The following is a 22,511-nucleotide window of genomic DNA, read 5'->3' on the forward strand; positions in this document are numbered from 1 at the left end:
TATGATTTTTTTTGTTACTTATTTGTATTTTTACTTTTGAATTTGACATCTTTCACCTATTATATTTTCCGTGAAAATTATTATTAATATCTTGCCTATTTTGGTATTTTTTAATGGAAAATGAATAATCGAGATTAAAAGTGATTAATTGAAATTAAAGAAACTTCAATATATAGTATTTTAATAATATATTAACACAGAAATCTATAATTCCATTTTTTCTTCGAACTAAACATATGCAAACTTTAATAATATTTATGTGGTTATTAATATATTGGTACCTAAATTGACATGTACTGAGATAAGAGATTCAAATTCTTATATTCTACTTTTGGTACCGTAATTATAATAATTATAAGAACAACAATGATAATGTGTAGTTGCAGAATGCAAAACCTTGAAGCCATCCTCAATAATACATAACTTTAGGTACAACATTAATGAAATTTATATTTACATTTGTCACGTTGTACTCTAATAAAACAATAATGTTGTCACAAAAATACGCTTTTGCCAACAAGCAAAAATAACTACATCATATCAACCAACATTTTTCTTTTTTTTTTGCTAAATTACAAAATATCCCATCAAACTTTATCACTTATGTTTTCTTTTTAAAATAACACCTTTAAACATTGACTAATTTCAAATATCAAAAAAACGAAATTAAAAATATTTATAAAATATCAACAATAAATTGAGTATAATAATCTGTATTTATAATTATTTTTTTAAAAAATGTTATTTAAAATATTTTTTTTTAATAAAACTATAATATTGTCATTAATAAATTTCATAAACATTTCAATTCTATTCTTAAAAGTAAAAATCTAAATTAAGTATGGGATAAAAATTCTGGTAAAGTGGTTTCATACACATATTTAATACAACATTATTTATTGGAACACTTATTTCATTTTTTTCAAACTTGAGTCATATAGTTTATAAATATTAAATATTAAAGAGTCAAATGCAAGTTTGTTGGAGAATAATTGTAATTAAATTCATGGGACTCAAAATTCATTCTATCTATCTAGCTATATATATATTATTATTGTATTTGTATAAATTTGTATTTATTTATTATTTATGTTATAAGATAAGCAATGTATGATAGCGACACATGATTTTTGGCAACAATATATTGTATGATTTCATCATGTGCTTAATTACCTGTTCATTAGAATTAATCATTTATGTTTCTTTAATTTTTCAAAACTGTAAAATATTTTATGACGATTGAAAATAAAAAGTTGATTACTTTGTAATAAAAAAATTCTCCACTAAAATTAATTTAAAATTATATATATATTTTTTATATTTGGAGTAAATATTTCTTTTTCTTTAATATAATAAATACTTTTACGAATCAAAATATTGGTTACTAGGCATGTTTGCATTGATCACTTTTAGTTGGTTTTTAGTTTAATAATCACATTTAAATAACTTTCACTTGTTTTAAGAGTTAAAATATCACTTAAACACATTTTAAATTGGGTTTAGAAGTGAAACTACAACACTTGAACGTTGAATATGAATGTTCATGTATTTTGAATATGTTCTAGAATTGAAGTGCTATTTTCATACTTTTTTATGAACTTTTTAGATTATTTTGAGAGTTAAAATATCACTTGGAAATCACACTTTAATATGCACCTTTGGATCATTTTGATAGGTGTTGAATGGGTGAATAACGTATAAGATTTGAACCTAATGCATATAAATTTACTTTAATACTTGATTCATTTCAAACAGGTAAGATTTATCATGTTGTTCTTATTCACTTTAATATACATTTTTCAGGTTTATGTATTTTGAAGACACTGGAAATGACTTTTTTTTTTTAAACCAACCGATTGAGCTAATCATTTTTTTATATTTAATATTTTTCTTTTTTTTGTTTATTTGGGTATGCGAAAATGAAATCTAATAACTCATGTAACTAGGCACCAAAAAATCTAGTAACTCATGATCTAGAAGCATATATAATAACAAATGTGGAATAAATATTAAGAAGTTTTTTTACCACGTTTTTTTTTTGGTGTTGTTAGAAATAAGTTGGTAGTAATAAAATTCTAGCGACTTTTTGTGCATAGATGAAAATGAAACGAACATTATCCACTAGCGTATCATGCATGGCCAAAAATGCAATTCCTATCCAAACGTTAGAAATAGTTTTGTTTTTCCTACAAAAAAGAAAAAAAAACTTTGGACATATAGAAATGCAAGTTCCGGCCACGAGATGATTTTCATGGGTAAAAAATCTTTTCCATCGACTTAAGTTTTGTGGGTAGAAATGTCTTTTTTGTCGTCCGCGTGAATTTTTGTCGACATAACATAAAAAGAGAATTGATAGAGAAAAAGATGGTGGGATTTCTTCTACGATATATCCAAGCAAAAATAATGAGTTAGCAGATATTTATCTTACAAATTTCATGACATTTAGATTTAAAACTTGTGTGTATATATGGTAGGGTTGTAGCTATTATTTATAAAAAGTAAGACATGGAAATTGATAAGAGAGAATTTAAATAAGGAATTAAAGAATAAAGGTTAATAAGTAGTTAGTGTGTTAGTGTAGTACTTAATTAAATCACTTTGACATTTTCGTTATTTAAAATAATAACAAACAAATAAAAGAAAAAAAAAAAAGAAAAGAAGAAAAGTTTGACTTTGAGTAAGTGAGTCGTCGGTGGGAACATCACATCTCATCTCATCTCATTCATTTATTTTAAGATTTGTGGAAAAAGTAAAGATTAGGTGAAGCCGACAGCTTTGACTGATGTCATCTCACGTGTCGTCACGTGGATACTAACCCAATAAATAAAATAAAAATGCCTCCGTTGGCTCCACCTTTTTTGTCCTATTCATCATATGCCCTCCCCCTCCCCTCCCCTCTTACTTATTTTACATCTTCTTTTTCTTCTCTCTATTCATTTAATAATTCCCCATTTTCATCTTAAATCTCTCTCTCTCTCTCTCTCCTTATCTTATTAATACTTCATTATTCTCTAACTAAACATCGCTTACCCAAAACATTACTCCTTTTAAGTTTTACTTTCTTTTTTTTTATATTCATATTTTATCTTTTTAATTAATTAATGTACCAAAACCACCTAATATTTAACTGTATAGATCAAACTCACAACGTAAAATATAAGTGATTATCATCTATTTGGCTATTATTTGATACATTTATATTTAATAGTTTAAATTTGGGTAGCCAAATCTAAACGATTTTTTTTTGAAATACTTGTTTATATTTGGACCCAAATATAAACTATTTTTTCAAAATTTTCTTTTGTACACAATCAATCGTTTATATATAGATCTTCTATATTTGGTAAAAAAATTATAGAAAAAGAGAAAAAAAAATGGTAAAAAGGAAAAGAAAATTTACACAATAATAGAATATGGAAAGAAAAAGAAAAATTACAGAAGAAAGAAAATGAGAAGAAAAAGAAAAATTATAGAAGAATGAGGATAAAAAGGAAGGACAAATATAAATATTTAAAAAATTGCAAAAGAAGAAAAGAAAAGGACGATAGAAACACGGAAGAATTGTAAAGAGAAAGAGAAGAAAGATGATAAAAAGAAATAACAAACTTGAAATATTTTAAAAGAATCAAATGGCATTTTCATTTTGTTATAAAGATTATAAATATTACGATGGTTATATTTATAAAAATTAACCATAAAAATGTTTTATTTTAGTTATCATAGTTTATTAAGGAAATTGGAATATGATTAATGAAAAGATTTTAAAGGAAAAGATATTATTTGAGTAATTTTGAAACTTTGAAATAAATATGTTTGCTTAAAATATATTAAATCTTCACTAAGTTCGTTTTATACCTCAAACGAAGAAAAAAAAGAAGTAATAATAATAAACTAAAGTGTTTAATTAATTAGATAATATATATGGAGATGAAGTTAGTATAGAGACATGATTAGTGTTTGTTCATCTATTTGGAGTCATCATAGACAATATGTATATGGATAAATAAATAAAAAAAAAGTGGTAAATATTATTTATATTAACTGGTGACAGCTTTTGCAAAGTAATGTAATATAGCATAGCAATTATCTCATTTGATAGTATAAAAAGGTTATAAATAGTACTCAAGTACTCTGACAAACTTAAACCTCTAGAAAAAGCTTCGCCAACTCATACAAATAATTATTCATTATTTTACTTCATCTTTTACTCCCTAACTTATATTATTTTAGTTTAACAACATCACCACGACAACCAACACACACTTGCTTAAGTGTTGGAATAATCTAAGAGATGGAAATGAAGTCATCAATTCAACCATTTCCTCAATCTCCTAAATTATTTTCTAAACAAACCGAAACTCAGATTACTCAATCTCCAACCTTCCAATTTCAGGATAGTGAACCAAATACTCAAAACACCTGAAAACCCCAAGGTTATTAACAGGTAGTGTTAGTGGTAATTAAAATCTAAAATGACTCTCAAAACTGATCAACCAAACCCAACAAAGAGAAGACAAGAGCTCGTGGAGAAAGGTAGCAAATAATTGCAAAGGACACTCGTAAGAAGATCAGTATTTCTTACTTAGTATGCCCGCACCTGCAGACACTCTTATTCAGCATGTGGGTCTAAAATTTTGCTAACCCCAAAACAAAATTTTGAAAGAAAAAAAATCATTTTCACCTTGATCTGAACTGGCATCCATCCATCCATCTACGCACCTACATTTTAATTTGCTTTTTCAATTTACCAAAACCCCATCTTCTTGAAATTTGAACCTTCCCATTTACTATTTCTGCCTCTATTTAAACCTCTGCGTGGCTTCTTCAAGTTGTAATCAATCAGGTTTCTCCTCTTCCTTCCTTTGTTCTGAGTTGCCCACAGCACCTGTTCGACAAATGGCCTCAATGGCCAATCTCTTTGTTTTTAGCGTTTTTCTTCTATTTGGCTCATGGGTATTGCTCATTCTCTCTTTTAATGTATTGGGTGTTGAGAATGATTGGGTTTTGTATTCCATGATTTGAGGCTGAGTTCTTGGCTTTTTTTTGGGTTTTTTCTTTTGCAGGTTTCAGCCAATGCCAATGCCAATGGACTGTCCCAAGAGAAGGTGATTTATATTTTGATTGTGATGTGATCTGTGAGCTGGGATTTGTTGCTTTTGTTGTCATTATTTGGGTTTTGTTGTGTTGTTCAAACATTTTTAGACCACATTTTTCTAATGTCTTTTGGTAACATAGTGAAGAGAAGTGAATGTTGCTTGGTATTTGGTTTTACATTACAGGATGCTGTTTACCCCCATGTTCCAGTTCCAGTTCCATCTCCTCCAGTTTACAAATCGCCGTCGCCAGCGCCGCCAGTGAAGCCACTGCCACTACCAGCTCCGCCTGTAAAGCCACCAACAACCCCTGTTTTGACACCACCTCCAGTTAAAGCACCATACACCCCTGCCCCTCCAGTTAAGCTTCCACCACCTCCTTATACTCCTTCTCCACCGGTAAAAGCACCGTACACTCCTTCTCCACCGGTGAATCCACCGTCTTCTTCTCCCCCGCCGGCTAAAGCTCCTTACACTCCATCTCCTCCTGTGAAGCCACCTTACACTCCTGTTCCACCAGTGAAGCCACCATCTCCGGCAGCTCCTAGGCCACCTCCAGTCATAGGCAAGGGTAAAGAATTTGTCTATTATCTCTTACTCATCTTTACTTCTTCTGGGTTTATGCATTACATACTTAATAGCATGTTTGGGACCACTTGCCATTTTCATAATCAAATTGTCTTTAATAGTTCAAAATCGATTTTGATCATATGAAAAATGCAACCTAAAAGCGTACAATTAAATTTTGAATTAATTTTGATTTTGATTGATTCTAAACATGACAAAAGGTAATTTCAGCAATTTCAAACTTGTGGTGTGCTCACTCAAATTCTAATACGATTATATTAGTTGCTGTTTTGAATTATTATAATCTGTAGTTAACTTTAGTATTACTCTTTCAAATGACTCATTGTTACGGGCACTATGGTAATCAACTTAACTTAAAAGGTGCGTTTGAGGTGAAAGAGTTACGAGGAAAAAAAATTATAATTATAATCCCAGTATTATGATGATATGTGTTTGGGCTAAATGTTATCATTGGTAGAGTTATGTAAATATGTATTTGGGTGAAGAAATATGAAAGGTGTTGTGATAGTATATATGTTTGGGGGAGGAATTACGTAGGGCTATAATGAAATATTTTTGGGGAAAGTTATGATTATAGTAATTTAAAAAACAATAATAGAATTTGAATTGGGTTATTTGGTAGGATAATGTAGTGTTGTAACAAAGGAAAAGAGAGCAGAAGTGAGGGTTATTGGCTCTAATCCCCATTTATCATAATCTTTGGTGTTTGACCCAATTCCCTAATCTTTTTCCACTTAAAACTCTACCCCAAATATACCACCCCAAATATACCAGAATGTTCTAATCCAAACATAGACTATTTTGTAGACTACTTGGATGTACGAACCATGGTAATCACCTGCTATAATAACCTACTTGGCATTCTAAATATGTAAATTTCTGCCTTTCATCTTTTGATTGTTATGAATGTGCTCATGATATATAAATTTTGTTGTTGTATAATCTTTACTTTTCTTACCAACACATTACTAAAATAGCATTTTAGATTCTGAGTAGCCCATGTTTAAAGCATAGTTTTCCAAAATGATAATAAAACGGGATATATTTGATGTCTAAACAGCCTGCTACCCAGAATGTGGAAGAAGATGCCAACTTCATTCAAGGAAAAAGATGTGCCTAAGGGCATGCGTGACATGCTGCTACAGGTGCAGGTGTGTTCCACCAGGTACATACGGCAATAGGGAAGTTTGTGGAAAGTGCTACACTGACATGACCACTCATGGCAGGAGAAATAAGTGTCCTTAAGCCAAATGAAGTTTAAGAAGATGAAGAACGAACACAGTTTTTTGTTTCATATTTCTTGATGGGTTTTGTTCTACAATCTGGTTTGATTCAATGGTCAATAGCCATTGGAATTACTACTCAAAGAGCATATAGGATTAGGCCATAGGGCTGTTCATAATTGTATGCTCTGTTTTTTGGAGTGTTTGAATTTGATGTATGATAATATGATGGTAAGGTAAGGTATTGAAATTAATCTACTCTATCTAGTTTTGTTCTTTTGCAACTTTTGGTGCTGTTTTTGCTTCCAAGTTTAGGCGTTTATTTTACTTCCAAGTTAAAGTTCAAATTCTTGTATCTTATTTAATTATTTTACATCAAGTAAAAAACAAAAAGGCAGTAAATAAGGATGAGTTTGATTTACATTATTTTAGTTCCAGAATTTTAAATATTTTATTTTAATTCCTAATATGGTATAAAAGAACTGTTTCAACTTTCAACACTTCAACTGTTGACCTTCTACATGCAATTTGAGTTAGTTGTCCACTATAGATAATAATATGTATAGCCTATTTAAACTCATAAGGTTTCATGGTTTAGATCTCTAACTTGAACCATAAACAACAAATTTAGGCACATCCTTTTTCTGTGTTTGTCTTGTTTCGGAAGTGAGTTTCATGATACACATTTGAATCACATGACAACAAACAAAAAAGTTTCAAAGGAATGGAAGTGAAAAAGAACATTAATTAATCCAATTGATAGAGGGAGATATGGTGAAGCCCAAATATAGTCAAAATCTTTTAGGCCTCACAAGGATGTATATGAAATAAAGAAAGCTACTTTTCAAACACTCAAAACTCTTTTTTAGATCCAAGAATGGACCACTTTCCCCATACAAATCTGGATGTTGATGGAAGTATCTAGATCTTTGACTTGCTGATCAAGATATAGTGAAGTATCAACATATTCCTTTTCCTTCTTTTCTTAAACGCACAGCATGCAGAAGCGCTCCACGCAAGCAGGCAACCGGCCAGTTTTCTCGCGATCTCTGACGGATAGCAAGAACCAATCGACTCCAAAATTAGTAGACCCAACCTTAAATCCGCAGACAAGGGAGCAAGTTGTTAGAAAGAAACAAACATTGATCATCTTTGTTGTGCCGTATCGAACCACTGTCTTGAAAGCAAAATTCGGCGCGACCTCGGTGCTAAATGGCATATGCTAAATGGCATATGCAACTCTAGCGTGCACTCGTAATAGTTATAGTTAGGAAAAGAATGAGAAGAAAAAAACGAGCAGAGAAAGAAATTAGGGTTTTGTTTTGTTGAAAAGGAAAAAGATTACCCAAAAACTTTTCTTTAAACACACACTATATATAAAAGAATTATGATTTTTGAGTTAAAAAATATATTAAATAATAGCAATTATTAATTTCCAACTCTTATAAAATAGTACAATGATAGTCATTCCTAACAATCCCCACGAATGGTTACCATTGCAATTCAATTAAAAACAGTAATAAAGCATTTTCTCTAAGCAAAGAAAGAAGTAGTATAAACTTAAACATCAATATTTTTCAATTTGAATTGATGTGTTGTGAGGTGGGGCAACAATCTAATTAAAAAAAGTAAGTTACCTTTTGAACTTTCAATACCTATGGTTGAGACCCCCACAACACGTTTTACTTCTTAATTTTCTTCTGATTCTGTAATGAAGTCTATCACAATAGACAACTCAAAATTGTGATATTTAAGGCCGTGCACATAGAACCTCGAGTCAACGTGAAGCTCTAGAAAAAGATCCTTAAACTTTTTCATAAAAGACGGCCACACCCTCACAATCACGTTTATTGCTTCATCAAGTCTATCACAATAGACCACTCAAAATTGAGCTATGAAGACTTCACAATAGTCCACATTAAGACCAACTTCATCAAGTTTGTCAAAGACAAACCACTCAAAACTGAGACCACTCGAAAGAAGGGCTATGGAAATTTCTAAGGTTTTAGTTTTATCCATCAAATCCATTTAAGGAATACCCATACATGGCTATGGACCATCAAGTCTACCGTAGCAAACCACCCAGAAAAGAGGTATGGACCATCAAGTCTATCGCAATAGACCACCCAAATAAAGGGCTATGGACCATCAGATGTTCGAGTCTCATACTTGTTGAAAATCCTAAAATTACTCTCTCTTTGTTAGGTCTTTGGAGAGATGATCTACAAGTTTCCTCAGATCTTACATACTTCAAGAAGATAATTCTTTCATTCAACCATCATCTCACAACTCCATGTTTCTGACGAATATGTCTTCTTTTGCCATAATATACTATTCTTGGCAATACCCTAAGGCCGTTTATGAATCTTAATACAAATATACTGGTATAGAGACCCCCATAATGGTACATCTCCCATTAGGCTTCTATGTCATTCATACTAATGGACTCATATAACGGTACATTTTTTATTAAGAACACATATCCACTGGTAAAGCTTACCTCGCCATTCTAAGTTACCCGATTTGCATACACTACCTATTTAGTACGGTAGACAATAATTACAATGCAAACCAAAATCTATTTTAACCTTAAGATATCTTAATAAATGACGAAGAGCAATAAAATAATCTTAATCAGGATTATGTGTGTATATACTCAATCTTCTCACAACATATGCAGCAACATGTCTTGTACAGTTAATCTTTGCATATTCAGATTGAGAAACACTATCTCATTTACTTTTCTTAAGGCTCATTACTGGCATCATAAGAGCACTATCAAACTATTAAAATCTATTTAATGGTATTCAATGTGTGATTGACATAAATTAAAACATTCTCAATAGTACTAAACTCATCACATTAGTCTCACATAAATCTTTCATGACTTCAAGATGTGATAACTTTATGGCATTACTAACATTTATGTTTGTATCACATAAATCTTTCCAACATATAAACATATAATCACACAATAAACTCCAAACAACTTTTAGTAAACACATATATCAACAATTCACTACTCGAGACATTGTTTACAGTGTTGTTAATGTTTTTTTTTCTTCATTAAACTTTCAGGAACTAGTTTAAGACCATAAAGAAATTTGACTATACCAAGTTATAATTGAGGAATATCATCTTTACATACACTTGATGTATTAGAAGACCACATACAACTACAAAAGCTTTTAAGGTTCTATAGTGGCTAATTTGGTCGTACGAGAATAAGAATCAAAACATTCTAAATTCCACGTTTGATTCAAAATATTTTTCATCAGTCTAAAGTTACACCTATGTACTTATGATCAGTTTCTTTATCTAACGTGAGACTTTGGTCGCATTCCCAACGATCCTCCCCTCGAACAAAGTTCCAACTAAACCTCCCCTAAAGTAGACATCCATCCATTAGACTTTTATCTAGGCTAACTCCTCTCTAGCTAGAGCATATTGCCTATTCAATAGAGCTCAACCATGGATAATATTGTGACTACTTTTAAGGTTCCACTACACCTTTGTTCGACCTAGAATTATATCAACAAGGCAAAACCATAACAACATGACTCTGATACCACTTTAATTTGGAGACACTTTAGGGTATAAGTCCCCCATGTTCCTCATAATCACATATTCAATAGTTTAGACAATATATCTTAAGCTTTGGTAAGATCCAATGAGATTCATAAAGAATGAATTTGCATATTTTCATACTACTAGCAAACTTTAGTAATATGCAAATAATGTTGTACAACCAAAGTTGATTACAAGTAATAGTAATACTTTCAATTTCATGAAAATTAACAACCAAATTAATCAACAATTCATGAAATAAGTCATGCATAACTCTATCACACGACATATACATTTCTACCCATGCTAACATGCTAATAGACATGCTCAAGTAGATCACACTATTCACAAATTGATTTGAATATATAAATATATATGCAACACTATTATGAATATAATCAGTAAACATAATCAAGAGTTTTCAATCATGTTGAAGATTTCTTGAATACAAGATATGCTACCTTAGTTAGACGCCCCCACACTTCTAAATATTTAAATGCAAAACATATTTAAAGTTCTACAATACTTATATTTTAAAGTTCAACAATACTATTTTGTTGAGAGGAATAAATTTCATGAATAAATCCATTTAGTTCACAAAACTCTATTATAAGGTATTCATGATCCTTTTGTTTAATTGACTTTCTACTTCTAATTAATCTTATGCATGATTCATGCCATACATTATTTTCATCCAAGAATGCATAGACTAATTCAAATCATCACAATAGTATTCATTACTATAACATAAATTTGTCAAACTATTTGTCAAACTATACAAAATATTATAGTATATACTCATCAAATATATATATAAGGAATATTATCCAAAAATATAGCATAGAAATAAACTCACTAAATTATTAGCCCATACGTACGAATTAAATTTGTGGAACACAAATCTATATATAGTTCATTCAAACTTAACCATAAAAAGGCTCAATTGTATTAGTTTATATTCGTAAAATAAATTACCAATCAAAATATCTTCAGAAGAAAATTTCAATACCATTTTTATCCAAATTAACAATATTTGGAAAGATTATATATATGGTAAGTTGAAAATTTTCCATTACATAGTGAAAGCTCAAATGCTAAGTTGCTTACTAATTTATTTTGGTCATTAATTTTCAATTTATTATGTCCAAATATTCACAATTAAATTAGTGCCATAATGCTAATTAACCAAAACTTCAAGATTTGTTATGCACTGTATCTTCCAATTTTGTAATGCATAACAAATTATCAACAAATCATCATTTATATTACTTATTTATTTATTATTCATCCAGATTTTCTAATTTTAGAAATTACTGTAATGAATAAATTAATTACAGTTTATTAGTCAAATAAATAAATAACAACCTACCAAAATAAACAGTAATTTTAGAAAATTACTCCTAGGATTTAGCCCACCTTCTACTAACTTACCAAAATATTGGGACACACCTAATAGAGAAAAATTCTTCCTGTGTTCCCACGTTAATCCCAACTCTACCATTTTGAAGTTTTAGCTCAAATTCTTCGTTCCAAATCGAAAAGAACATAAAAGACCAAGCAAATGAAGAACAATAGGTGAATTACATAAAGAAACTGAAGATATACGTTGGCTTCAAAGATTTTATTCTCAATTTTGCATCAAAGGCAGATCGAAACATATTATCTTATAATACCCACAACAACAGTCAACTCCTTCAGTAGAAGGTTGTGACCAATTTACACCCCTATGATTTTTGAGTTAAAAAATATATTAAATAATAGCAATTATTAATTTCCAACTCTTATAAAATAGTACAGTCATTCCTAACACAAGTATATGAAAAATCATCCAACACAAATTTTTATTTTAATTTCTTTTCTTGATTTTGATTATGTTCATTCAATTTTGAATAATCAAGATACGACCTTGGAATGATGCAAACAACCCAACCATCTCTATTTAATTTCTTTTTTTAACATCTTTGTTTTAGTCCTGTTTGATTTATCTATTTGTTTGTTTTTGTTGTTGAAAATTGGTGGGTTGGTCATTCTTTTACGACTAAACGCCCATTTGGCGAGGATGGTGATGGGCGTCATCGTTTGGTTACGATGTATGTGCGGGCAGTGTGGAGAACTGGGTGATGTCCCATAGGCGTTTGATGAAATTCTTGAGAGGGATTTGGTTTCATTGAACTCTATGATTTTGGGTTAATCGACCATGAAATTAGCAAGGTTAAGAGTTTGAATTTTGGAGTTTTTTTAGATTTCAGGTGATTTTCATTTTACTCTCAAGAAAAATTGTCCTTCTAGATTTGTATGTATAGTTGCTAAACTTCGTAAGAGATTTGAATTTGGAACCACAAATATGCTCATGAATTGCATGAGAAATTTGGATACTTTCAATCCAGAAGAAAGAAATTATGCTTTTCACACTAACTTTTTTAACTTTTTCAAAAAAAAAAAAAAAAAAGAAAAAGTCTGATGACAATTGAAAAAAGAATTATTAGAAAAAAAAGTCATAATTTGTTGGATTGTGTCTTTACAAAAGATGCTATTCAACAATTTTTCTTTTTACTCTTTTATAATGAATTCCATAAAATGCTTTTTTTATTTTCATTATTTTTAAATCATCAAAGTTTTGATCAATGATCTTTTAAAAATAAAAATATATACTTAAACTCAATCTATTTTAGAAAAAAAATTACAAAATTTAGAAATGTTTGAAAAAACTAAGCTACGTTCTCAAATTTATCCTACCAAATCTTAAATTCATTTTCATCCCATTAGCTTAAACTTTTGGGTCAATCAATTAGTCAATATCTATCAAAGTAGGACAAATAGTTCGAGGAAGTTAGAATCATATTCGATATCATAACAATAATCGAAAAAATTCAAAATGTAACAAAAGTTATTGATATTATAATGTGAATTTAAAATAATTTTGAATTATATAACAATTGCATCTCAATTGTATTAGAAGGTGGAGACACCATTTTAAAATATAGGGGTGGGTCAGTGATTGGGCCTCCTATTTTGGACTAACCCTACAAAAATCCCTTCGATATGGTCTATAGGAAGTTGTTGTTTTAATTTGATATCTAAAGCAATGCCTAAATTCCAAGTCAATGCGATGCGACAGTGACCATTTCCCACTTTCCTTTTTTTTTTTTTTTTTTTTTTTTATAACACAATTTCCCATTTTATTCCAACCCAATGCCTCGCATCGACTCCACCCACCCCCACCAACGCCACTACCAGCTCATCAGTGCTTAAATCCACTGCAAAAGACTTCGATTCTTCGATCAACACCAATCATCATCAATGGACGACCATATTTCTCACCAGTAATCATACTTAAATTCTCCTTTTTTCTCTCTTCTCTTCCTATTTCTCTAATTTAGGTTGTTTTTTGACTTCAGATTCAGCAGTGGGTTGGAATTAGGGAATTTCATTGCGACTTCAGATTTGTTGGAACACTCATGGAACGCGATTACGAAACGTCGTAGTGAAATTCAATTTACTTTACCCATTTATTCCGTGCTTCATGGATATTGCAATGAGCGATTGAATTGTAAGATTGTTGCGTTTGTTACTGCTCCGAACTTTACGGAAAATCCTATTGAAGGAGATGGAGGAGAAGATCTGGTTTTGGTTTCGGATATGGTGAAGGATGAGTTTACTGCGTTTGAGTTTCTTCAGTCTAGAACTTGCTCGGATTCCGCCATTAATGGAGTCGCTCTTGAGCTCTTTCGCCGCTTCTATCCTGTTTACGAGCAAGAGGTATTTTTCAATTCTTTGTCTGTTTCTTCTCCCTTTTCTCCATTATTTAAAAATGGGTTTTTTTTTTTTTGTTAAAATGGATATATACTAATACTTGTTAGGAATGACTTTGGGTGTAAGGTCCATGGCAAAAAGGAGGTGGTAATTGTTCTACATGAGAAGATTTCGGTTCTCTATATGTGTGTATATATAGATACTTAGATACTTGCAAGTGAACTTTCAAAGTGTGTTGCTATCACCACTATTATCACCAATTGCCATTTGCCAACATGGTGTGTTAAGTCGTAGGGGTTTTTTCATTATTTTTTAAATTCTTAACAATTAAGTTTCAGTTTGATAATCATTCCTCGTTAAGGTGGATAGATAGTTAGAAAATGAGAAGAAATAAGCTTAATTTTCAAAAACCGAAAACTAAAAAATCAAATTGTTACAAACTGTTGCAAATGCGACCTAAGATTTTTCCTTATTAAGACTAAATGCAAAATTTAACGTGTATGTAGTTCTTTTTTTCTCTTCTTTTACATATTTCAATTTTAACTATACTTCCTCTTATTCATGTAGTACCTATATAGGACACCTCTCAACAAGAAAAACATCAACAGTTTTCTTACATCTTACGCTTAAATCCCAAAAGATTATTACGTTTTACTGGGCATTTAAGCTTTAAGAGAAAAACAGTGATAACAGTTCTTCATTATGATTGGTTTAGGCATTTAAATTGATGGGGATGCAATGCATGATTTTGTGTATTTCAGATTTCAAGGCTGATATCCAATCCCAACACTCAATTAATAATCACAGGACATGGTTTAGGAGGATCGGTTGCTTCTCTCTTCACTTTATTACTTCTGGACTGTATAGATCTCACCAAAACCAAACGCCCCCTCTGTATAACTTTTGGTTCTCCTCTATTAGGCAATGAAGCCTTTCAAAACGCCATTTCACACTTCTCAACTTGGTCTTCTTGCTTCCTTCATCTTGTCTCCAACCAAGACCCTCTTCCTAGAAAGTTATTGAACAACAAAGCTTACTATCCCTTTGGCACTTTCTTGTTCTGCTCCCAATCTGGTGGGTGTTCTTGTTTCGAAGACCCAAAATCGATCTTGAAAATGTTGGAGGCAACTAAAGCTAATAATGATGTTCTTCTTAATGCTTCTGCGTTCTTTGATTATAAGGAAACAATTGATCGTTTAATAAAGCAGACCAATTTTAAGGCTAACATTAATGTCAAAATAGAAAATGCAGAGTCGTGGACAGGGAGCTTTTTGGCACAACTTGAAGCTATTGGAGTTGCTCAAAATCAAGTAAGTTGGATTTGTGAAATTTTTTCGACGTGATTTTCTCAACTGTTTCATCAAATTTGCTTTTGTTGGGTTGTAAAATGTTTTAAGATTTTATTTGGTAACGTTTTCTGTTATGAAAATGATGTTTGTTTCGTTACAGTTTCTCGGTTTTTAAATCTCGTGTAACAACATTTAATTTTCTTCTAAAGATGTGCTTGTTTTCTCACAACTTTCTTATAATGATTTTCAACTTTCCCGATACGATTGAGTTCTCAAAATCTAACTCAATCTTAAATGGAGAAGTGACTTTGACTTTTCCTTTTTTGTTTTTGATTTCAAGAATGGTGTTTAACTTGGATCTCGAAAACATTCAAAGGAATACTTATTCATGCTATAGTGCTCATAAACCTAATTTTCAAAACCAAATAGTTATCCATGGGCAATACTTTGATTAGGATTTTGAAAATAGTCGTAGCAAATAGATATTAACTTACAAAAAAAGTAGCATTTAAAGCTTGTTCAAAAGAAAAAAACAACAATGGTTATCGGATAGGATCTTCGTTTTTTTGTTGCTTTCTAAGAAATGAGAAACATGAACAATTTTTGAACACTTTGGTTTCTTAACAAACAACCCTAGCAAACGAGTGCTGAAATTCTACATTACCTTTGTGAAATCATTGCAGGCACAGCAGCAGCAGCAGAGAGTAGTAGATATTAACAGACTCGCAAAAACATTAAAAGACAACGAGATGAACATGATACTTGAGAACACAAAACCATTTGCCAAAACATTGAATGACGTGAAAATAAACATGGCAAAACTTGAATGGTACAAGAAAAAATGTAAGTTTGATAACATTGGTTACTATGACAGCTACAAAAACCAAATGAGTGAACCTGACATTAGAGTTGCTGAGTTCAAAAAGATCCTACAAGTTTACTGGGAAAACAAGGTAGAAGAAGCAGAAAGAAAGCCACTGCGAGATGGAGCTCCGTTTGATGTAAAATTATTATTCGGTGGGACAAACTACCGACGAATGGTTGAACCACTCGACATCGCCGAACACTACCGTAAGGGGTTGAAGGACTACAAATCTCACAGGCCAAAGCACTATACTAAGCTAGAACAATGGTTCAAAGATTTGAAGACTCCTGATTCGAGTTCGATGCAAGAAGAAGCGGTTTCTTCTATACTTACTGTGGATTCTCTGTTTTGGGTACATGTGGAAGAGGCCATTCTGGCATGTGATTTGGTGAGAGAAGGGGATTGTAGTGAAGAAGAAAGGGAAGCAGAATTAGCAAAGCTTACAGAATTTGAAGATTATGTTTTGGAACTGATGAGGAATTACGCTGTATCTTCTGAGATTTTCTTACCACATAGCACATTCATGAAATGGTGGGAAGAATATGATGAGATTGTGGGAGATGATCATGATTCAGTTCTCTCAGGGTTAATGAGGAATGAAGAATATGAAGAATATGGTAATGGGAGGTTAGTGATTCCTTGAAATGATTTTTGTTTTGATATGTTCAATTACAAGTCTAGTCATTGCAGATTGATGAATGTTTCAGTGTTTGGCATATAGGAAGTAGGCTTGAGATTCAAACTTTTGTTCGTTGTCAATGTCGATACTGAGCTTTCAATTTTCCGGATATAGTGATATCGATCATATTTGTAGTTTATGTAAATAAAAGAAATTTATAAATAAAACTTCAAATTTGTCTTAAATTTTGTATGAGACTCTAATCTTTTAATTTTGTATCATATTAAATTTATGGAAGAAGGTCAATATTCTATCGATATAAATTTTAAAATTCATTGACTTGTTGGATAAAATTGAAAATTTAAAGATTTATTAAATATATTCTAAAATAGAGATTTATCGGACATAAAATTTTTAAAGTTAATAAACACAAATTTGAGTACTAAATATTAATATCTTATTTGTGATCATTTAAATAATTGAATAGGAAATTATAATTTTGGTATATAAGGTATTTGTTTGAAAGTGAATTTGGATATATAAAGTTTCGAAAGGTGACATTTGTGAAAAAAGAGAGGGAAAGATTTTTCATTTTTGAGGGTCACTATCTCATCGTTTCTTCTACTTATTGTGAACAAAAAAGAAAGCTCTTTAGTCAATGGGGGCATCAAGTTCCATCCTTTTTCCCCCTCAAAAAGCTTATTTTTAAATTTTATTTGATTGTGATAACTCCTTTTATCTTTGTTTTTATTTTTTAATTTATGTATTTTTTAAAAATTGATAAATTATTTATACGAACAAAAGATATTTTGCCTATTCTTCTATTTTTTACCGTTTTCCTTTATAAAAACCTTTTTTAGGCCCATTTCTTAACAAGTTTGTATTGGGGTTATAGTTTTTTTTTTAAGATTAGGTTTGTTTTTTTCTAAATTTTGTTGTTCACATCTTCGGAAAAAGACCAAACTTTTAGCTCAACTTTAAAATAAGAAAAAAAAAATTATTTTTAGTTTTGGAATTTGACTTGCATAGTTGATAACAAAGCAAATTGTAGTGTTTATGCATTTAATTTTTCAATATCAAACTCAAAAACCAAATAATTGTTAGATTAAACATTATGGTTTCGATTTAGTTTTTGAGAACATGAACAGAAAATAGCACTAAACTAGCATTTTTTTTAAATCCAAAATTTAAAAACCAAATGATTATCAGATCAATACATAAAGATGAATGTATCTTATCTTCCAAATTAATAATTCGTGGATTTATTGTTTATCTTATAACTTTGTTAATTCGTGATATTCCCTAGATATCACTAAGATCAAAAAAAGATATAAGACTAAATATATATGCTCTAATGTTGAAAATATAGTTAAAATAATATTTATTTAGGTTAAACTTTATATTTGGTCATTGTATCTTATCTCTTAATACAACAAAGGTGTAGGAGAAAGACATTGAGCATCTTAATTCTTTTTAAGTTAAAGTATAAATACTTTAATTGTTCTATGCACCCTCATATTCACAATTTAATCCTCCTATATTAATTACTTGAGAAAGTTTGAATGACATATATATATGCACTTCTAACATGTTTGAATTTACATAAAGTGGTTTTTCCTCTAAATTCTAATAACTAAATTTTTTTTTCTTAAAAAAAATCAAATATCATAGATATATATTTGGAAATTATAACTCACATGCATTTCTCTGTTTTTGAAGTTAAAATGTCTCATATTTGATTTGTAGTTAAAAAAATGAAAGGACATTTAACATTTTATGTTAGAGATAGAAGATTGGATCCTGAATTCTTAAGATTGATATTTGAAAAGTTTGGCATTAAAAGAGAAATCAATTTACGTATTAATTTAATATTTGGGAAAGAGTGTGGTCGTGGAGAACAATTATGAAATAATTTTAAATATTGGTTTACCAATCAAATAGAACCGACAAACCACAATGTTTATTTATTTATTTATTTATTTTTATTTTCAATTTTGATTTGAAAAAATTGAAAAATATTTAATTTGAAAGAAATATAAAAGTAAAGAAAGAAATTGGATTGAGAGATGGAAATTGCAATGGTAAGTGTTCATATTTAGGCGCCGCGGCACGATGGTAACACGTGAACTTAACGCGCAAACCCCAACCCATAAGGCACGCCTCTGCTTCCTCCTTGCGTTCCCTCTTCTTTTATTTTATTTAACAAAGCATACAACTACTTAACATTATACAAATTCTCAATTTCTAAATACAATTCTATTTACCCTATCAATGTATTAGCAATAAATACACATCTCTGCACTGTTTCCAATCATCCTCCTTCCACTGTAAGAATGCCTTTACATGTTATGAAAAGTTTTTGGATAGATAAAAGGGAAATAAACAACAGAACGTGAACAATAAAATCGAAAAGATAGCATGATTTGGATTGAGAGTGAGTCTCACAAAGTACTTGGAAAGTAATTATTGTAGGCCTAAAAGATAACCAAATGATAATCCTAAGGCAAATGAAAAACCCTTTATACTTGTTGCATATATGCACCTCTAACATGTTAGAGTTTGTGTGGCATGAAGTTCATTTATGTACAAATATTTTTATTTACAGGTCACATTATTTTTCAAATTAGAGATTTACTATCGTTGCCAAGTAAATGTTTGATTTGTTTTCTTCAATCTAGATTTTGATCACCAATAATAACATTTTAGACATGTCATTGTGTATTTAAATAATGACTAGAAAATGAGAATGAATAAAGAAATGTAAAAAAAAAAAAAAAAAAAAAAAATCATTTTAAAGCTACAAATATATATGAAGATTTTGAGAGAATAATAGTATATAAAATGATTGTACAAACAAAACAAAAAAGTGAAGTGAAAGCAAATGTGAAATAAATGGAATAAAACGTAAAAACGAAAAGATGAAAAATTCTTTTTATACACAAAATGCTTAAATTTCCACATAAAAACGCGTTTTACCTTTTAATTTGAGAAACATAAATTTTATACTAAACAAAATAAGTGAATATGAATTTTTAATTTGAATGCAGCTCGAAAGACATTAAAAACTATTTTAAGAATTGAAAAAGAAGTTAATTGAATAAAAAATATTATTGAAAAAGCGAAGCAATAATAATAATAATAATAATAATAATAATAATAATAATAATAATAATAATAATTAAGGGAGCTTTTAAAAAAATAAACAAAAAGTAGGGCATTATTATTATTATTATTATTATTTATTATTATTAGTGAGGTGATCCGAGCAGCATTAAATTTTGGAGTAAGCTTTAATCTTAAGAGTTTTAAATTATTATAAAATGAATAATTTGAATTTTAATGTGCCGAAAAAGAGAAAGAAAAAGAAATGTATTTTTAATTTTACAAATATAGTTAGTGTTGTGTTACAGAGAAAATAATGTAATTGAAAAAAGAAAAAAGAAAAAGAAGAAGAATAGATTATAATACATTACACGTCCTGTCCTGTAATGTAATAGAATTGAATAAATAATAATTCATTCACTCACTCACTCACTGATATCGATATATTCGTTGCCTCCATTATAAATCTCCAACTCACATTCCTGTTTTCTTCCTCTACTTCCATTCCCATCTTTCATATCTCTCCCCAAGGGTATTCCCGTCATTCCAACCCCCACCACTCCCCACCTGCCTTTCTCCCATTCGCTTCCTCCTCTCCCTTTCCCACTATTTTAAAAAGTTTAGTTATTTTAATATTCCATTAAAAGTACCGCTAACTTATACAAGTGGGTCCCCTCTCGGTCCGTGATTAGCGGTCCAGATCGAAACCCCGCGTGGATTTAAGCTACGACGTCGTTTTTACCCTCTTCTTCTTCTTCTTCTTCTTCTTCTTCTTCTTCTTCGTCATCTTCTTCACTTCACTCCAAAGCCTTTCTTCTTCTTCTTCTTCTTCTTCTTTAGAGAGAGAGAGAGAGAGAGAGACAGAGAGTTAACGATGGAGATTCTGAAGCTTCTCTTCATTCTTCTCTCAACGGCTTCGTTTTATTCTCTATCGGAATCCCTTCCTCTCACCGCGAATTACTACCAGAAATCCTGCCCCAGATTCAGTCAGATTATCCAAGATACAGTCACCAACAAACAGATCACTAGCCCTTCCACCGCCGCTGGAACTCTTCGTCTCTTCCTCCACGACTGTCTTCCCAACGGCTGCGACGGCTCCGTCCTCATCTCCTCCACTCCTTTCAACAAAGCCGAGCGCGATGCCGACATCAACCTCTCTCTCCCAGGCGACGCCTTCGATGTTATCGTTCGAGCCAAGACCGCTCTCGAGCTCGCATGTCCCAACACTGTCTCTTGTGCCGACATTCTCGCTGTTGCCACTCGTGACCTCGTCACCATGGTTGGCGGACCTTACTACAATGTTCTCCTTGGTCGTAGAGATGGGCGTGTGTCTAAAGCTTCGACGATTCCTGGTTCTTTACCGAAAGCTACCTCGCCGATTCCTCAGATTATTGATATTTTTAAAGCTCGGGGGTTTACTGTGCAGGAAATGGTAGCGTTATGTGGTGCTCATACGATTGGATTCTCGCATTGTAAGGAATTCAGTTCTCAGATCTATAATTATAGCAAGTCGTCTTCGTATGATACGCAGTATAACCCTAGATTCGCGCAAGGGTTGCAAAAGGCTTGTTCTGGTTATGACAAGAATCCTACATTGTCGGTTTTCAATGACATTATGACTCCCAACAAATTTGATAACTCTTACTTCCAGAATCTGCCGAAGGGATTGGGGATCTTGAAGTCTGATCATGGGTTGTATAATGATTGGAGGACGAGGCCATTCGTGGAGGCGTATGCGGCGGATGAGAAAAAGTTCTTCAATGATTTTGCTCGAGCGATGGAAAAGTTGAGTAATTATAAAGTCGTGACAGGGAATCAAGGGGAGATTAGGCATAAGTGTGATGCGATTAATTGAATTCAGAGGCTTTCTGTTATTCATGATTCAATTTGAAGATTGCATAAGGTTGGAATCAAATCATTTACATTTGGTTCCTTTCTGATTATGAGCATATTAAAAAAACCTGTATACTTCCGCACCAATTGTGATATCTGAGCCAATATATATATATATATATATACATGTTTAATTGTTTGGGTTCTTCTGGGTTGTAATCTTTGTATTCTTCTAGTGGGGGTTTTTAAATTGTGCTTCTTTATGATGTGTAGCCTTGTAGAAGGGTGGAAGAATTCATAGTTTACTTAATTTATAAAGAATGTCCTTCTATTGATTATATTTCTTGTAACTCTTGTCCATGATTTGAGTTTTGATCATTGTGATCATAGTGTTAGTTCTTAAGATTTGATTTGAACTGATTATTTTGATTGTGGATTAAAGGAGAAATAAAATGAGAGTTGAAGTTTTAGGTCAATGACTTGAAAATTGAAATGGATGAATGAGGCTGGCTCTTTACCTGGAAAGAGATTTATATCATTGATATTTAGGCTTCCGAGAGCTGGAAACTGAGTTTGTAA

At 31.0% G+C, this 22,511-nt stretch overlaps 3 protein-coding genes across 3 annotated transcripts; all 3 read left to right on the top strand.

Moving 5' to 3' along the window:
• Positions 1-4,157: 4,157 nt before the first annotated feature.
• LOC103487058 (gibberellin-regulated protein 14) lies at positions 4,158-7,188 on the top strand. Its single transcript, XM_008445251.2, has 4 exons — positions 4,158-4,953; positions 5,064-5,105; positions 5,280-5,664; positions 6,742-7,188. Exons 1-4 carry the CDS (start codon positions 4,897-4,899, stop codon positions 6,924-6,926), a joined length of 669 nt encoding a protein of 222 aa, XP_008443473.1. The 5' UTR covers positions 4,158-4,896; the 3' UTR covers positions 6,927-7,188.
• Positions 7,189-13,621: 6,433 nt separating this feature from the next.
• Positions 13,622-17,242, top strand: LOC103487057 (senescence-associated carboxylesterase 101). The gene is made up of 4 exons (XM_008445250.3): positions 13,622-13,794; positions 13,870-14,230; positions 14,986-15,534; positions 16,197-17,242. The coding sequence occupies exons 1-4, from the start codon at positions 13,772-13,774 to the stop codon at positions 17,019-17,021; spliced, it is 1,758 nt and encodes a 585-aa protein (XP_008443472.1). The 5' UTR covers positions 13,622-13,771; the 3' UTR covers positions 17,022-17,242.
• A 3,345-nt stretch (positions 17,243-20,587) lies between these two features.
• Positions 20,588-22,270, top strand: LOC103487055 (peroxidase 31). Its single transcript, XM_008445249.3, has one exon. It carries the CDS (start codon positions 20,974-20,976, stop codon positions 21,952-21,954), a length of 981 nt encoding a protein of 326 aa, XP_008443471.1. The 5' UTR covers positions 20,588-20,973; the 3' UTR covers positions 21,955-22,270.
• Positions 22,271-22,511: the final 241 nt, after the last annotated feature.

This window comes from Cucumis melo, chromosome 4 (assembly GCF_025177605.1).
Source record: "Cucumis melo cultivar AY chromosome 4, USDA_Cmelo_AY_1.0, whole genome shotgun sequence".
Taxonomy (NCBI): domain Eukaryota; kingdom Viridiplantae; phylum Streptophyta; class Magnoliopsida; order Cucurbitales; family Cucurbitaceae; genus Cucumis; species Cucumis melo.

Coding starts and splice junctions, on each gene's coding strand:
- LOC103487057 (XM_008445250.3), top strand. CDS start 13,772: ATGGACGACCATATTTCTCACCA. Junction 14,231..14,985: donor ATCCTGTTTACGAGCAAGAG/GTATTTTTCAAT, acceptor TGTGTATTTCAG/ATTTCAAGGCTGATATCCAA. Junction 15,535..16,196: donor TTGGAGTTGCTCAAAATCAA/GTAAGTTGGATT, acceptor AAATCATTGCAG/GCACAGCAGCAGCAGCAGAG.
- LOC103487058 (XM_008445251.2), top strand. CDS start 4,897: ATGGCCTCAATGGCCAATCTCTTTGTTTTTAGCGTTTTTCTTCTATTT. Junction 4,954..5,063: donor TTCTTCTATTTGGCTCATGG/GTATTGCTCATT, acceptor TTTCTTTTGCAG/GTTTCAGCCAATGCCAATGC. Junction 5,665..6,741: donor ACCTCCAGTCATAGGCAAGG/GTAAAGAATTTG, acceptor ATGTCTAAACAG/CCTGCTACCCAGAATGTGGA.
- LOC103487055 (XM_008445249.3), top strand. CDS start 20,974: ATGGAGATTCTGAAGCTTCTCTTCATTCTTCTCTCAACGGCTTCGTTT.